The sequence below is a fragment of the Panthera uncia genome (genome assembly GCF_023721935.1).
Source record: "Panthera uncia isolate 11264 chromosome A3 unlocalized genomic scaffold, Puncia_PCG_1.0 HiC_scaffold_12, whole genome shotgun sequence".
Taxonomy (NCBI): Eukaryota; Metazoa; Chordata; class Mammalia; order Carnivora; family Felidae; genus Panthera; species Panthera uncia.
This window is the reverse complement of record NW_026057579.1, coordinates 14006454-14024726: the sequence shown is the minus strand read 5'-3', so window position 1 is coordinate 14024726 and position 18273 is coordinate 14006454. Positions and strand designations below refer to the sequence as shown.

The following is an 18273-nucleotide window of genomic DNA, read 5'->3' as shown; positions in this document are numbered from 1 at the left end:
CCCCCTCCCACCACCACCAGGTAGCCTGGCTCCTCGGGAAACCTCCCTTTTTTCTGCCAGGTGCTGCTTTCTCCTCGTGCCCGTGTTCCTGAGTAGCCCTCTAACTTCAGAAAGTGTGGGACTAGCCAGGCCACTGGGACCTGTTGCTTTCCACTTCCCACTGGCCGGGCCCTCTGCCCTGCTGTACCCACAGGTCGCTGGCTTACCCTGGGCTGGCTTGGAGAGCACTCACCTGTGAATGTTGGTGCCTGGCACTCTTCCGCCCTTCGCTGCCCTTGTCCCCCATACCGGGACCAGCCAGTTGCTGTCTCCTATGGTTTCTTACGTATTTGCTGTTTCCACCTCAGATTCATCAGCTTTCTCCTTTCTCAAGCGATGTATGGACTTGGGGTTCAGAAAGAGGAGCTAGCCATGGGTTAGCTTGTGAGCTATATAATTTCCAAAATGATCAACAGTAAAGATGTTTTCATATTGGAAAAAGATGAGTTGAGCACAAATTAAGAAAATGTTTAAATGTCTTTAAAAGGAACTATGTTTTGGGAATGCAAGCTGGTGCAGCCGCTCTGGAAAACAGTATGGAGGTTCCTCAAAAAACTAAAAATAGAACTACCCTACGACCCAGCAATTGCACTACTAGGTATTTATCCACAGGATACAAGTGTGCTGTTTCGAAGGGACACATGCACCCCCATGTTTATAGCAGCACTATCAACAATAGCCAAAGTATGGAAAAAAGCCCAAATGTCCATCGATGGATGAATGGATACAGAAGATGTGGTGTGTGTGTGTATATATACACACACACACACACACACACACACACACACACACACACAATGGAGTATTACTCGGCAATCAAAAAGAAGGAAATCTTGCCATTTGCAACTACGTGGATGGAACTGGAGGGTATTATGCTAAGTGAAATTAGTCAGAGAAAGACAAAAATCCTATGACTTCACTCATAGGAGGACTTTAAGAGACAAAACAGATGAACATAAGGGAAGGGAAACAAAAATAATATAAAAACAGGGAGGGGGACAAAACAGAAGAGACTCATAATTATGGAGAACAGATGGAGGGTTACTGGAGGGGTTGTGGGAGGTGGGATGGGCTAAATGGGTAAGGGGCACTAAGGAATCTACTCCTGAAATCATTGTTGCACTCTATGCTAACTAATTTGGATGTAAATGAAAAAAAAAAAAGGAACTATGTTTACGTAGCAAACATTTGGAAAGAGATTTAAGTTCACTAATAATAAAAGAAATAGCATTCATTGTAATAGCTGCATATACCTTTAGAAGAACAAAATATCAGAGATTTAAAAAGTAATTAATACAGCCAGTGCTGGTAATGCACAGTGAAATGATGCATTTTCATGTACTACTGATAGGCATCTAATTTGATTTAGCCCTTTTAGAAAGTATCACACTTACCTCCAGATTCTTAAAATGTTTATTCCCTTGATTCCGTAATTCTGTTCCTGGAATTCTTTTTTTTTTTTTTCTTTTTTTAAAGATTTTTTTTAATTTTTTTCAGTAATCTCTACCCCCAGTGTTGGGCTCAAACTCCCAACCCCAAGATCCAGAATCACAGGTTCCACTGACTGAGCCAGCCAGGCACCCCTGTTCCTGGAATTCTTTTTTTTTTTTTTTTTTAATATTTATGTTTTTTGAGACAGGGAGAGACAGAGCATGAATGGGGGAGGGTCAGAGAGAGGGAGACACAGAATCTGAAACAGGCTCCAGGCTCTGAGCTGTCAGCACAGAGCCCGACGCGGGGCTCGAACTCACGGACCGTGAGATCATGACCTGAGCCGAAGTCGGCCGCTTAACCGACTGAGCCACCCAGGCGCCCCTCTGGAATTCTAACCTAAGGAAAGTTTCAGTGTGGAAAAAAACTTTGGGCACAAAAGATAGGCATTGAAGCGTTACTTATAGTAATAAAAACAACACTGGCAGCCATGGAAGCAGTGTATTTATCTGACTACAGGGAAATTGTTAAATAGACTACAGTCTGTCAACCCAATAGAATATTTTGAATCTGTTAAAAAAATCTATTTTAAAGATTATATGAAAACAAAAAAATACTATGACATAATGTTAAGCGAAACAGGTAAGAGAAGACAGTTTACATAGTATTAAAAAATTTATACATAGCAAAAAAATTAGAAGAAACTCACTGCAATGTTAGTAATACTTGTATTTGGGAATTTTATTTTCCCTTTTTATTTTTTATTGGCTCTGATGTCTTGAGGAAAAAAAACAATAAAAAATAAAATTACAAAAACCTGTTTGGTTTTGGTTGATTCAAGATTTGGCAAAGAAGGGGTGCCTAGGTGACTCAGTTAAGTGTCCAACTTCGGCTCAGGTCACGATCTCATGGTTCGTGGGTTCAAGCCCCACATTGGGCTCTGTGCTGACAGCTCAGAGCCTGGAGCCTGCTTTGAGTTCTGTGTCTCCCTCTCTCTGCTCCTCCCTCACTCATGCTCTCTCTCTGTTTCTCTCTCTCTCTATCAAACAAACAAACAAATAAATAAATAAATAGATTTGGGGGAAGAAATGATAATGAAATGATCAAAGTTATTAGTATACATATTTCATAAAAAATAAATTTTTCTGGTGTAAAACTATTTCTTATTAGAAAGGAGGAAATAACAGAGGAGTAAGGAGCTGTGCTTTGTAAATTAACACAGCGAATGCTTGACAGCAATATCCAGGACTTGGACTACAGGTTCACATCCAACGCCGCCTTCCCCAGCTGTGTGACCTTGAACAAGTTACTTGACTTCTCTGTGCTCCAGTTTCTTCATCTGCAGAGTGCAAATAACAAGAGGACCTTTGTAGAGGCTCTGGTTCTGACACATGCTCATATTCTTTCTCTGTCCCTCTCACATCTATATATGTAACTGTTATCTACCATTGTCATAGTCTTCTCCATCAAAGCTCAGGAGTCAACTGTCACTGGTGTTCAGGACCCCTCTCTGCACCTCACTTGCTAGGGGAGGCAGGGAAAGTACATTTTGCCTCTCTTGCCTAAGTGTATTTGTAAAGTGGGGCTAGTAAAGTGCCTGTGTCCTAGGATTGCTGTGAGACCCCAGTGAGATCAGGTTGGTCACATGCTTACCACGTAGTGATGCTCATAGCGGAGGCACTAGGGAGGTACTGAGAGCCGATGCCACGTCATAGATTCTGTTTTTCTTTAGGTCTGTTTTGAAGCATAAGGAAAGTCAGGGGCACATGGTGAGTGAGTTAACTGTGAGGGTTTTGCTGTCCACTTCTGATGTAGTAAGGAAGTTGGGGATCATTGATAATCCTGATCGTTTATAGGCTTATATTGCTTTACGGTTTCGAAACTGTTTACATGTGTGTTGACTCCTTGATACAACAATTCTGTGATGTAGTAGGTAGAAGGCCCTACCTCATTACCACTGTTCACCAGTGTTGTAGTCGTACCCCCTTACTTTCGGTGGACTTTAGCAACTGATTCTGTATGCTTCCTCTTTACTCTAGATCTAGCCGGTCTTGAGTCTTGGTGTTTTAGGTAGATGGCACTTGTAGTACTTTGGACATAAAGTTTTTTGTCCTTTTGTTTTCTCCATATGAGCACCCCATTCAAGTGGCCGTATCTTGGATTCTGTTTCCCCAAGAGTTGTTCCATCTCTAAATTCTTCAACTTCAATATTCTATTCTTCAGCTGCTTATTACATACTTAGTAATTCATTGTTTTAACCAGTTACTACTAATTTATTCCTAATAGTTACATTTTTATTTAGGTTACATTTACTTGTTTAACTTTTTTTTTTCATTTTTGATTATGCAAAGGATTGTAATGCTGGTAAACATCATAGACTACCCAAGAGGAAACTGTATTGTTTGGTGATTCATTTAGTCAGAGAAGTTCTATTGTAGTAACTTTGCTGCTTTTTTTTCTTTTTTAAGCTTATTTATTTGAGAGAGAATGAGACAGAAGAGAGAGCGAGCATGTGTGTGTGAGCAGGAGAGGGGCAGAGAGAGAGGGAGAGAGAGAATCCCAAGCAGGCTCCATGCTGTCAGCACAGAGCCTCATGTGGGACTCAAACCCATGAACTGTGAGATCATAACCTGAGCTGAAATCAAGAGTCAGACACTTAACCAACTGAGCCACCCAGGCGCCCCCTCCTCCTTTGCTTCTTTTAAGTTACAAATATTTACTTCTTTCCTTTCCTTTCTTCTTTTTTACACATATTTACTTTCTAAAGAAGAATTTAAATATGTGTTAAAAGTTACTGTTTTTGTAGTCAGTCTGTATAACTAGAATGTAGTTTTTCTCACTAATTAGTTTGAGGAAAATGGTGCTATTAGACAGTAAATTATAAAATTAATGTTTTTTAAAAAATAATTCTGTTATCACTCTGAGACTACTTTTTAAGATTATAAATTAACTCCATTTGTTAATGGAGTTTAATAACTCTTTTTTCCCTTTAGTGCATGGGACTTTCTTAATTACAGGAAATAACTTCTTATTTAATGTTTTATTAAAGTAGAGTGTACATATAGAAAACTATACAGATCATAAGTAAACATAGGAATTTTCATGAAGGGAACACACTTGTGTCCCCAGCCCCTGGAGCATGAGTCAGATCATTGCCAGCTCTCCCAAAGCTGTCCCAGCCCCCTTTCAGTCACTAACCACCCCCTCCCCTGTGCCAAGGACATAAATTGAAAGTAAAATCTAATAAATGAATATTCATGTTGCCGTCATTTTTTCTTTCATCTTTTCCAATCTTTGAATGTGTTTATACTTGCCTTTTCTGTTTTTAAATTAAAATTTTATTTTATTAAGATAACACAAATGTGTACACAAGTTAAATAGTAGTAAAAGGCTTAAAACAAAATGTAGCAATTTCCTGCTCTACCCCTTTCTAGTCCTCAAGATCCTACTCCCTAAAGGAATGTATAGCATTTAGTATATACTGTATTTCTTTTCCCATTTGCACATTTCCAGATTTCATAATATAAGTATATGCTGCTACTTTTTATTAACCAAATTTAGATATTATCTGTTGATTTCCTATTATAGTAAAGCAAGGTCTTAACTCCCTTATATCAGCATCTCTACTACTTCTTTTATCTTCTTAATATATTTACATTAAATTTTTTGGCTAAATGAATATTCTCTATTAACATTCTATGCTTTACATATAAAATTTAAAATATTACAAGGTACTATGATTGGTGGTTTGTTTTATTGCTTTTTGTTTTTTATGATATTATTAATTATTGTCTTGGTTTTCACATTTTTCTCTCTCTTTGTACGTCTCTTGTCTGAAATCATAATGTCTCCTGCCTTTCTTCTTCTGACTTTTGGTCTGGATACAGTCACCAACGCTTGTTATTGCTAAACCCAGTGGAGTCTTCCAGCCCTAAACTTTTGTAGATGTGCTCTCCTTGTTACTTCCTCCTTCCTTGGTTTCCATAACATCACTTTCTCCTGTTTTTCTGAACACTCCTTTTTAGTCTCACTCATGCATAGACCTCTATTCATCTTCCCTTAAGTGTGCGTTCCTTAAGATTCTATCTGGGGGTTCCTGGGTGGCTCAATTGGTTGAGCGTCTGACTCTTGACTTTGGTTCAGGTCATGCTCTCATGGTTCCTGGGTTCAAGCCCCACACTGGGTTTTGTGCTGAAGCATGGAGTCTGCTTGGGATGCTCTCTCTCTCTCTCTCTCTCTCTCTCTCTCTGTCTCTGCCCCTCCCCTGCTTATGTACACTCTGTCTCTCAAAATAAATAAATAAACTTAAAAAAAAAAAAGATTCTATCTGTAATATGATTCTTACCCAGAAGAATCTCTTTAGGTAATGTCTGCCATGGCCATGAATGACTTCTGTTATCTGTTTCTTCTTACAGAACTTTCTTCTACATATATCTGGCCATTGAACATACAGATAGAGAGACTATGAATACATTTGTCTTGCTTCCATACCTGTTCAGGGTCCCACTCTCTTCTTGTGACATCTGCATATGAATTATGTGGAGGCTTTGGTATCTGTCTATAGTTCTTTACCCTACCCTTCTCCTATTCACACAGACACACCACTTCCTTACCCTTTACTGTTCCCTTCACACACACACACACACACACACACACTCAATCTCTCTCTTTCTCTCTCTCTCTTTCTCTTTCTTGCTCTCTCTTTTCTGACCTTTCTCCTCTCAAACATGTGCACTGCCACTCTCCATTTTTATTGGCAAGAAGGCTAAAAATTGTCTCCTGCCCATTGTCTCTTCATGTAGGTAAAGTGAGGAGATGGGATGTTGGGCCAATTGTCAGATCCTAGAGAAAGCAGAGTGTTTTACTAATTTAGTATGCTTCATTTATACTTGATAGTAACTATTTTAATAGATTATCCATTTTAAAGCGTGTTAATCCTTGAAATGTTTAAAAAATGATCACTTGATAGTGCATATTCATATAGTCTCTTCTGCCTTGTTACTTTCAGATTTAAAGTCATGAATGGGATTGTAATATGAATTTTATTACTTTCAGAATTAAAACTACACATTTGGGATTGTAGTGTGAATTTGCAGGTGGAGATCTTGTCCAAACAAGAAGGAAGAAGCGCAATTAAACGTTCTCCTGTCCACTCTTTTGCTATATGCGATTCAGACCATGAGTCTGAGCTTACATTCCTAAAAGCTACAGGTGTCCATCAGATCATTCAGAGAGAGCACTCAGATTGAGAAGACAGAGGCATCGAGCCTGTGAAAGAAGAGCCCTAAGGAGCCCTAAAAGGGAGCACAGAGAGCTTGTCAGTATGTGATTTTAGAGAGTGGTTCAGGACTTTTATTTGTAAAAAGTGTAAAGGTGATATTCCAACAGGTCTCAGGGTTTTTCACCATCATTGTTATTGATGATGGTGATGGTAGCCCTTTGTTTTTTGTTATTATTTCGTTGTTCTTGGCTTACCCGTTTGTTCTGCGCATTTTTTAAGGTCCTTAAAATTCTGGTCAGGGCAGTGCTTGATGGGATGACTGATCGAAGTGGAGATGTTGCAACTGACCTCAAAGGAAAGCTGCGGGAGTTACTTGGCAGAGTGACTTCAAGAGTGACAAATGATGGAGAAATCTGGAGGCTGTATGCCCAACTGTATGGAAATGGGCAGAGCGAAAAGCCTGATGAAAATGAAAAGGTCAGTCCTCTTCCAGTCCTCCTGGGTGCTTGCCTTTTGCTTGAATGACGTGTGGGGCATCTGCTTTGATGGTTGGAAGCAGAGATAAATAGCTTAAAGGGGAAGATTGATATGCTCAGGTCTTCTGTCTTGATTCAGAATCTTTAACATAAGCACTTGGAATTGCGGGCAGGTTAAGACTCGTAAGAATTCATCTTTTCTCTTTTCATGGGTTTTTCTCACACGGTTGTTCTCTGCTTCCTGCAAAAGGCTCTGTCTGACCTGCTCCCCTGCTGGAGCTGCCTCAAGTAGCTGTCCACAGTATATACCCTGCAGCCCTTGCCCCAGGCCCCTTGCTGAAGACTCGGGTAGATGGGGCTCAAGGACAGAAGAGCGTTCAGATCTGAGACGGGGGCCATGGAAGGGAAGAAGAAAAAGGAACCAGATAAGAATATTAGAGGCGAGCTTTAAGTCTAAACATAAAATGCTTTACAAAGGTCGCCCGGCCCCTTTCTTGAAAGTGTGTTAGAACACCAGTTACACTCAAGTAATGCCTTTGGCTTAAGGGAGCCCCCAGGGTTTCCAAGGTTGAAATAATTGTTTTCTGTTCTTTTCAAAACATCCACAACAAATCAAATGTACTCCTTGCGTGAGTTTGGAATTTGCTGCAGTACAGCTAATCTGTGGGATGGTTAGCCGTCTCTCCTCCCTCCGTCCACCCAGCTGGCTTCTGCCATTGCCTGTCTGCCCAGAGAACACATACTTACATGCACGCATGCACACACTCCTACCTGCCATCCTTCCATTTCTTCTTGAATTATGAGGCTTTGCATATGTGGAATCAAGGGTAGTCTGAAGTCTCTCATCTGTGACTTCTCCCTCAAGATTCTGCAGGGATGGAGCTGTGAAAGTGTCTTAAACTTCTGTGAGTACACACACCTTTGAGTAATCCCATAGTTGTGCCTGGGTTCATGCCTCGTTTTCCAAACGGGGCTCGTAAGCTGATGGCTACTGATGCTGAGGAAAGGTGTGCAAGCTTCTTCTAGATTTCCAAACCTGGCATTTCTGTTTTTCTGTTTGGAGGGAAATGTCTCTATCAGATACATCCCTTTGATTGCTTTTAATTGCTTATTGCTGTCGGGTGTGCATCTGTACCCCTTCTTTGATGAGAATAGTAAAGGCTGTGCTGCGTGACACAAACACTCGTTTTTCAAGTTGGAATTAGTTCCATATGAGTTCCAGAAAGCCGAGTTTGAAATGTGAATTACACTTGTTATTCTGAACGTTGTTCTTTCTCTGTCCTCAGGCGTTCCAGTATCTCTCCAAGGCATACAAGTGCGACACACAGTCCAGTTGTTGGGAGAAAGATATGACATCATTTAAGGAAGTGGTTCAGAACGCCTTAGGCCTCGCACATGGTATTTGATGTAATGTTCTGATATCCCTGCCATGCTTTAATGTATTTTTACTGAAAAAGTATTTGTCAGAAGTGAAGTTCCATTACACATCATTTCAGATTATTTCATTGTATTGAAATTGTTGTATTTGATTCAGCAGATCTTTATAAGACCAACTACCGTGTAGTAAGCACTTTGGAGTAATCTGAACAAATATAGGATAGAGCGGTCTGCGGGATAGAGGCTTGAATGCCATCTGAGTGACAGGTTAGTTAGGAGCTTTCGGTACGTGAAGTATCTTCACAACTGTAGCCAACCTTCACGGCACATAGAGTCTACTTGTGGTTATCATGTAGCGGTAGGGAAATCTGTTAACATTTGCTGACTCCTATTCCTTTATAAATGGAAATATTTATTATCAGAAATACGTAGATTCCTGGAGTACATAGCAACATACAAAAAGCTATGGCTTGTACAAAAGAAACAAAAAATATCCTGTCCCTGCCTTTGGGAGATTTAGTGGGTGATATTTGAAGGGAGGGATAACCTTACATATAAAGTTGTATGCCTGTTGGGCAAATATATTCCAGATAAAGGTTCCTTTTAATTATTTGCATAAAGAGAAATATACTGGATAAGTTGACAATACATTTCTATATTTATATTTGAACATGGGTGTGTGAGGCCCTGGAAAGGGAGTTCAAATAAAATAATGAAGCTACAGTGCTAAGAACTGGTTCACAGGGACTATGATCCTATCCTAAAGTCTTCCTCCAACTTCTCCTGCAACTATTAATTACAGTAACTGGGGAGCCAACAAGGGACCATAAAAAGGGTAGACCCTTGAAACCAGGGAGACCTAAACTCCAGGACCAGCTCCACCACAAAGTTGCTAGGTGACGTTGGGTAAATGACTTCTCTCTGAGCCTTAGTTCCCTCATCAGTACAATGGGGGTAATACCTACCTCTGATTGTTCGGAAGTAAATGAAAACATATTCAAAAACTTAACAGTATCCTACACATGGTTTAAATGTTAATCCCTTACATTCTCGCCTCAGCCCTGTTCCTCTGGGGTAGAGGATCTGAGCTGTATGATAAGGCATGCAGAACTAAAAAGAGAAAAGTGAAGAACAAAAATAGCATTTAATATGTCTCTAAAGAAGTCACAGAACATTCAAACAGCTTAGAAATGGGTTTAGTAGATAATAATTCTACTTCTGGTCTTTGATATCCTTGACAAAAGGGATATAAATATCCAGTTTTCTGGGCTGCCTACCGCTTGGCAGATCCAGTAGACATGCTGATCTCTGTCTAGCTGAAGTTCAGAGTAGATAAGGTGGAGGTCATTGCTGGGAGACCCATGGAATGTGGCTACAGTTCATGCGGCTTGTGTTGGCCATGGTGGGTAGGCTTAGATGGAGTTCAGTTCTTGTGCCTTTGACCTTTGTGGATATAGTACCAGGTTTGGGAACCCCCATAGCCACGTGTATTATGTATATAATTATAGCAAGGTGCAATCTCCTTGGAAGAATTTATCTTATCTACTTCAAATTGCCAACCCTAAACATTTCTGTGAACAGCTAGCTTTGTAACAGTTAAAGCCAAGGTATTTTCTGTAATCACTAAGTGTTGCTATTGAACCTGTCAAGTATAAATGCACAGGTTAAAGAAATAAGTGCTGCAGTAAAAAAATCTTCATTTACATCTTAAAGTTGGTTTGAAACTATTTTGGACACTGTTTTTTCATCAGGGCAATACTGGGAGAAAAACAAGTGTTTATTCTTTTAAGTTCCCTTTGACTTTAATGATTTAGGTGTTGGTGCTCCAACAACATTTTAAGCATATTTTAGTGGATGCTCGGGTTTAGTTTCTGGTGATATTTTAGATTGATAAAGATAAATGTTTGCCTTTTCTTGTTGCTTTTTTTTTTTAATTAAAAAAATATTTTTTCATGTTTATTTTATTTTTTAAGAGAGAGAGAGAGAGACAGAATGCGAGCAGGAGAGGTACAGAGAGAGAGGGAGACACAGAATCCGAAGCAGGCTCCAGGCTCTGAGCTGTCAGCACAGAGCCCAACATGGGGCTTGAACTCACGGACTGTGAGATCATGACCTGAGCCGAAGTCGGACGCTTAACCGACTGAGCCACCCAGGCGCCCCTCTTGTTGCTTTTGTATACCAATGCTCAGCTGAGGAATGAACTGGATTTCTATTCTATTCTGTTGCCCACCTTGCTCAGTTCTGAAAAGGCAATGTAACATTAAAAAAAAAAATCTCCACACAATGACTCCTTTGAGTTGCTCTTTGTAAGAGTAGCTACGTGCTTCAAAAGGCCAGAGAAGACATTACAGTGTCTACATAGGGTTTGAGACCTTTGAATAACAACGTTGTCATTTTGTGCCCCTTTGTATTGTTTGGGGGCTATTCATTTATAGCCTCCGCTCTTCTGTTTTCTGGGAAACGGTGCGCAAAAGCTGGTTCTTTCTTTGCCATTCAGGAACTTTAAAAATAATAGTTATGCATTTTAACTACAGTCTACCTGGAGGAAGCACTGCTGTCTTGGATTTGCTGATAATTTGAAACAGCAGTTTATTTCTCTCTTTTTCTGGAGCTCTCTCTTTATCTCTAGTGCCTTTTGGAAGTGGGATTGAGGAAGGGGTCTAATAGTGTTTGTCTTTTTGATCTGCTTTTGTGTTTTTGTTGTTGTTGTTTATTTGTTTTGTTTTTCAGAATTAAAATAAGGATTTAAAAAAGAATCACAGGGGCGCCTGGGTGGCTCGGTCGGTTAAGTGTCTGACTCTTGATGTCTGCTCAAGTCATGATCTCACAGTTGTGAGATCAAGCCCTGCACTGGGGCTCTGCTCTGGGTGTGGAGCCTTCGGAAGATTCTCTCTCTCTCTCCTTCTACCTTTCCCCCCTCGAGCTAGCTCTCTCTCTCTCTCTCCCTCTCCCTCTCAACAACAACAACAATAACAAAAAGAATCACAGCTATTTCTGATCCGTTCCTAGGCATTTAACAGCCCACATACCTCAGCTATGGTAGTCAAATTTTCTTCTACTAAGGGACACAGACATCATAATCCTCACTATCTATCTCCAGGTTAACTGTGCCCTTTGAAGATGAGGTGAACATTGTTGATTACCATGCATTCTTTCAACCCTTAGCTGAGAAATGTCAAAGTCTAAGTATTATTTTGAAATGAGAATGTCACACGTTCTCACCAACCATGGAAGACATTAATTAATGATAAAGCAGTTTTTGCCAGGCACAGGTAGTCTCCACCAAACGATCAGAGTTCGCATGCAAGAAAGACGTCTATTTCCATTCCTGGTCTAAGATCTAGGGTACTAAGTAGACTTGCACTGTTGTACTGGTTAGCGTAGTTTTAAAACTGGATCTGGTTATGGATCTGCTTATAGCAAGCATAATTTAGAAGAACAAACACAAGAACAAACCAGTGGAGAGATATCAGGTGCCGTATTTTTACAGAGCTCTTTACTGGTTCTTATAAAGCATGAATAGCCAGGCCTTTTGCTAGTGAGGGTTATGCTTTCTTGGTAATTTCACATTTTAGGAAGAAATGGGCTCCCCAGCTCACTGGAGGCAGAGTAGGGCCACATGGGCAACTCTGTTCTCTCCCTGCCCTTGCTGATGTCAAGTGCAACCCGAGATCCCCATTGCGGTCACCTCCCTGAATGCAAGCATATAGGTTGTGGAAATCACTCCTTCCAGAATGGTGATGGAAAACCCTAAGTATAAAAAGGAGGTTAGGATTGAGCTGTCAGCACCTGTCATGTCGCTTCACTAGGCCGGTGTCATTGGCTACTGTGAGTCCCTTTTAAGGACTTGGTGCCCCAGGAAGCTACACTAAGATCTGCCACATCTGGTTTTGCCCTCTGTGGACACCTTGTGTTCAGTTAGATTTTGTCTCTTTTTGCCTGGTTTCATTAGTGTATGTCTGTATATGTTTTGTGTGTGTGTATCTGTGTTTAGGGTCTCTTCCTGATGATTTGTAACGTACCAAAAATCACCTATTTTCCTCAAAATTCTCCTTTTAGCAGTAAGTGTTAAGAAAGATAATGAGAACTGTGCACATAATTATTGTCCTTTTACCAAAATAAAGACTCTCCATGTAGAAATATTTGTAGAGTCTGTACTATAAAATCCTAATTAAGCAATTGTTTTTTGTACTTGTAAATTATCGTGACCGGTATTTAATGCATGTTTTCTCCCATGTGTATTTTTCAGTGGCTATGAAACACAGTCAACACAAATCCAGCCCGCAAGAGGCAGTACAGGTGCTCTCCTCAGTTCGACTCAATTTACAGGGCTTGATATCTAAAGCAAAGGTAAGAGTGAAATGTCAATTCGTTTGAAGTGTCACAGGAAGAAGGTGTTAGTATGACCTGACCGCTCTGAAGTCGTCTTTTACACTGGGAGTAATTTTAGGCCCGCGTGACATTTCAGATATCAGCCCCCAGGTGGTCCATTGTCCTGGTGGCAGCATCATCAGCCTAATGGCTCAACTACCCTTCCTGGGTAACTCAGGAGTCTTTGAAATTAATATTTATAATCCAGCCCTACTGCATTCTTCAAGTTAAAGTAAAGCAATGCTCTTTTTTTTTTTTTTTTAATTTTTAAACATATTATTTATTTTTGAGAGGCAGAGAGAGCGTGAGCAGGGGAGGGGCAGAGACAGAGGGAGACACAGAATCCGAAGCAGGCTCCAGGCTCTGAGCTGTCAGCACAGAGCCTGATGCAGGGCTTGAACTCACGGAGTGCGAGATCGTGACCTCAGCCAAAGTCAGACAGATGCTTACCTGACTGAGCCACCCAGGTGCCCCAAAGCAATGCTCTTTTACTTACCATCGCTTTCCCCAAAGTGTGGCACATACATTACTGATAGCACTTGGCTAAAGGTTTTTTTGTTTTTGTCTTTTTAAAAAATATTTATTTATTTTTGAGAGAGAGGAAGGGGAGGGACAGAGAGAGAAGGAGACAGAGGATCCACAGCAGGCTCTGGATCAAAGCAGAGCCCGATGTGGGGCTTGAACTCATGAGCTGTGAGATTATGGCCTGAGCTGAAGTCAGATGCTCAACCAACTGAGACACCCAGGCACCCTAATTTTTTTTTTTAATTAAAAAGAAATTTTTTTTAATGTTTATTTATTTTTGAGAGAGAGAGAAAGAGCATGAGTGCCTAAACTTTTGATTTTAGTGTATATTTATTTCAGTGCATGCTAGAAAAAGTATAACTAGCACATCAAACCTACATTTTCATGAATATTATTGCTTATTTTTCATTTACAGTAGTATAATGTTTCCTTTAAAAAAAGACTTTAAAAAAAAAAGACTTTTATTTAAATTTAAAAAGTTCGGGGCACCTGGGTGGCTCAGTCGGTTAAGCATCCAACTTTGGCTCAGGTCATGATTTCAGTTAGTGGACTCGATCCCTGCATCAGGCTCTGTGCTGACAGCTCAGAGCCTGGAGCCTGATTCTGTATCTCCCTCTCCTTCTGCTCCTTTCCCATTCATGCTCTCCTCTCTTTCTCTCTCAAAAATAAATAAACATTAAAAAAATTATTTGTTTAATTAAAAAAATTTAACTTTAAAAAGTTGAGTTAGAGACAAATATTAAGGAGGTAGTATATGGATTTCACAAACATTGTTAACTTAGGTGGGTGACTCAGGTTTGACAACTAAAACTTAATATAAAATCTACAAACGCCACCTTATAAATGAGCACTTGGATGGAGACACCGAAGAGTCCCCAAGACAACTGGTTTGAAGCCTGGACTCTTAGTCTCTACCTGTGGCAGGTCAGGCATGGGGCGGAGCCTGGGAAATCTGTGTAGCCAGGTGTGGATTATACTTTTGGAAGCAAAATTTAAAGGCATATAACTTGTAACACAATTCAGTGCTTTCTCTTCTCATTTTTTTTTAATGTTTATTCTTGAGAGAGAGAGAGACAGAGCGTGAGCGAGGGCGAGACAGAGAGAGAGGGAGACATAGAATCCAAAGCAGGCTCCAGGCTCTGAGTTGTCAGCACAGAGCCCGACGGGGCACTCGAACTCGTGAACCACGAGCTCATGACCTGAGTCAAAGTCAGACCCTTAACTGACTGAGCCACCCAGGCACCCCTCTCTTCTCATTTTTACTCATCTTCACTTTTTAATCGTAGTTTGCAAACGAATCCTAACGCTTCTGAGAGTGAGTCTGTGTGTGGCAAGTGAAAGTCACTTCTGGACACGTGTAAAACCCTTCCCAGAGTTTGCATGCCTTTTTATCAATTGTTTGATCTTTTCTGATGAGGACATCGTTTTCGCCTGTTTAGATTAGTAACTTGCTTTACTATCCTTTTAGTCTGCAAGCTGGAACCAAGTTCCTATAATCTACCAGGAGGAACCATACTCCCACCCGTCTTGGTGGCATAACTTCAGTTTTGTGTCTTTGAGAAAGCAGCATGAGCTCTCAAAAAAAGTCAGGGTAGCATGCTTTCCTGTGACTTTCCTTCTCAGATCAGGAGTGTGGTTTCCTAGTTGGGTTAGATCACTTACCTACCCGTGATTATTTCCTCAGGATACACTCTACTAGTTCCCTTCTCTCTGTGCAAAGCTTTTTCTTATGAGTTATTAATTGCATATAAATCTATACTTACATACTTAAATAGTCTTGTCTGTGCAGAGACTGCCTATCCTCCTGTATTGTGGAAGATGCCCAAACATTGAAGATAAGGCCTCAGATGGGGCATCTGAGTGGCCCGGTTTGTTAAGAGTCTGACTTCAGCTCAGGTCATGATCTCGTAGACCCTGAGTTCGAGCCCCACATTGGACTGTCTGCTGTCAGCACAGAGCCCACTTTGGATCCTTGTCCCGCTGTCTCTCTGCCCCTCTCCTGCTCACGTCCTCTCTCGCTCCCTCAAAATAAATAAAACATTAAAAAAGAAAAGAAAAGAAGGACTCAGAGCATCGTCTATGTTTAGATTGTGTTCTCATTAGATCCTAAGGGGTTATCCAAAAATGGGAAAAAATTGCCTCCCAACGCCTCCTTTGAAGCACAGTTTTTTGCTATAAAATTTGGGAGTCTCTGGTTTTATAGTAGATCAGATGCCCTTCCTATTTTTTTCTTTTTTTAACAAATTGGTTTGTAAAGCTGAATTGCAGTCCCAAAAACACTTTTTGAGAGCACCTTAAATACTGAAAATGGAATAGGATAGCTCAGTTAAATAGCTTGCAGTAAGCTTGGTTCGTACCAGTCTCTGATCTTTTCTTGCCAGGCCAGGGACTTCATAGAAATAAAAGCTCCAAGAACCTAGAGACTCACCTGACCTTGTCCCGTCTGTGCTCCCCCAGGATGGAGCAACTCTCCACCCCTCAGCACATCGTCACTGTGCAGATTTGCTCCAGAGGGCATGGAGCTGTTGGGGGAAATGCTGGACAGCCTAAACACAGAACAGATTTTATCACTTACGTGCTTAGGGATCCTCAGCAAATAATTCATTCTTTCTAAGCCTCGATTTCTATCTGCTTCCTCCTGAGTTCATAGGGGAGTGATGCAGATTCATGATGATTTGCAAGCACTGTAATTCTTAGTAAAAATCAAATGTGCTGTGTGAGTCCAGGTTATTTTCCTAAAAGGTGTTTTCTCTATCAATCACATTGCAATGTTCTTATGTCAGTCTGTTATGAAATGCTGTACACAATGTGACTACACGGTAATGTGACAAATCTTTACTAAACATTTATGAAGTCCTGCATTCGAGTGAATGCTCTCGGCTCCAAAAATCACTGTGTGAAACTCTAAGCTTGTCCCAGTGATGATACTATCCCTCAAAACATCTTTGGGACTCCCTCTTTAGAATTCTGTCAGAACATTTGTCATGTGATATATGGTAGTGATAGTAAATAGTCCCACAGTAAGGGTAAATTTACTTTTTGTAAACAGGTCAGCTAGTCAAGTCTGATGAAGAAGGTAGATAGTGTGCTGGGGCGTCTGGGTGGCTCATTTGGTTAAGCGTCTGACTTGTGGGTTCGTGGGTTCAAGCCCCATGTCTGTCTCTGCACTGGCAGTGCAGAGTCTGTTTGGGATTCTCTCTCTCTCTCCCTCTCTTTCTGCCCTTCTCCCTGCTCTCTCTCTCTCTCAAACTAATAATAATAAAAAAAGGTAGCATGCTGAGTAAATTACATTTCTGATCAACACACACACACACACACACACACACACACACACACAGTGGTCATAAAATCCCAAAGCTAATTTTTTTAGGTGCCTGTCTTGCCTCAGCAGGCAGTTCCTAACAGAGGCTTTCCAAAATGTCTCAGCCACGATGGCATCGACCTATGTTGCAATATACCTCCCAAGGCAATTCCTTTTATAGGAGGAGAGAGCACATTCATTTTTATTTTAATGTGCTGGGATTCTTTGCTTTTACCAAATCTTGATAATCTTTTTGACCCCTGAGTCCTATGCCATAATTAACTTTTAAATAACATAAAGGCAGGGGGGTGCCTGGGTGGCTCAGTTGGTTAAGTGTCTGACTTCGGCTGAGGTCATGTTCTCATAGTTCGTGGGTTTGAGCCCTGCCTCAGGCTCTCTGCTGACAGCTCAGTCTGGAGCCTGCTTCGGATTCTGTGTCACCCTCTCTCTCTGCTCATGCTCTGTCTCTCTCTCTCTCTCTCTCTCTCTCTCTCTCTCTGTCAAAATAAATAAACATTAAAAAAATAACGTAAAGGGTATGGTTTGTATGAACTTGAATATAAAATGTGTTTGTTTTGTTTGTATACACAATGAATAGATTTGTTTTGTTGAATGAAAAATCCAGAAACCATCCTGTGACATCAAAATGAATAACCGATATTCAGGGCAGCCGTTCTGAAGAGCATAGCTCATTCAAATTTACAGGTTCAGGCACGTTGTTTGATGCCTGGCTCAGTTTTGCAGCTTGTGCGTTTCCAGGATGGTGAACAGAACAAACCCTACCATTGCTGCTGTCATGTGGTATTATTATATACAGGGAATTTGACTTCTCTGCTCTGTACCTATCTTATTTTAAAGAGATTTGTCATTGTTTTGATAGTTCTCCTTTGTTCTTTATATTGCAGCAACTTTTCACAGATGCGGCGAGTGGAGAGATTTCCAGGGAGCTCGCTGATGAAATGGTAGCTATGGACGCCCTAGTAATTGAGCTACAAGGCCTTAGCAATGAGTTTCGAAATCAGTATTGACCATCCTGGGAACACTTTCTGGAAAAGGAGCTCTCACCTTCTGAGTTTCTGAGTTTCTCTCATACCTATGTATCTGAAACACAAGATACTGATTTTTTAAAATAAATTTCTCTTTTATGGCTAACATTTTTGTTTTGTGATTTTTCCAAATGTTTGAGCTTTCTGAAGTACGTTAAAAGTTCCCTGTTTCTTTAGGCTTAGTTACAGTTGAATTCAGCATCTTTATCATTCTTGAGGTGTTTCTGCACAAAGAACGAACAAATTGTAGTTTTCTTTTTAGCATAGGGTTTATTCTCTCTCGGCCTAAAATGATATAGATCATCCTTTGGAAAAACTTAGTCTATACCAGGAAGAAAATATCACACACTACAAATTTGTAGAATCGTTAGATCGGCTGCTTTATTATTCAGAAGTGGTAAAAGGGTAGATTGAGTGACAGAAACCTTTTTCCTTCTTGAGATTTTGTATTTGTGTCTGAAAAATACAGACTTGGCTAAATTAGAA

At 40.5% G+C, this 18273-nt stretch overlaps 1 protein-coding gene across 1 annotated transcript in view; it reads left to right on the top strand.

Moving 5' to 3' along the window:
- TTC27 (tetratricopeptide repeat domain 27) overlaps window positions 1-17893 on the top strand; it is a 186230-nt gene extending 168337 nt beyond the window's left edge. Inside the window, exons 17-20 of the mRNA XM_049652326.1 lie at window positions 6971-7168; window positions 8454-8565; window positions 12794-12894; window positions 17647-17893. Of these exons, the coding sequence (XP_049508283.1) occupies window positions 6971-7168; window positions 8454-8565; window positions 12794-12894; window positions 17647-17769 (534 nt within the window). The 3' untranslated portion in view covers window positions 17770-17893. The remainder of the gene's footprint in view (window positions 1-6970; window positions 7169-8453; window positions 8566-12793; window positions 12895-17646) is intronic.
- Window positions 17894-18273: the final 380 nt, after the last annotated feature.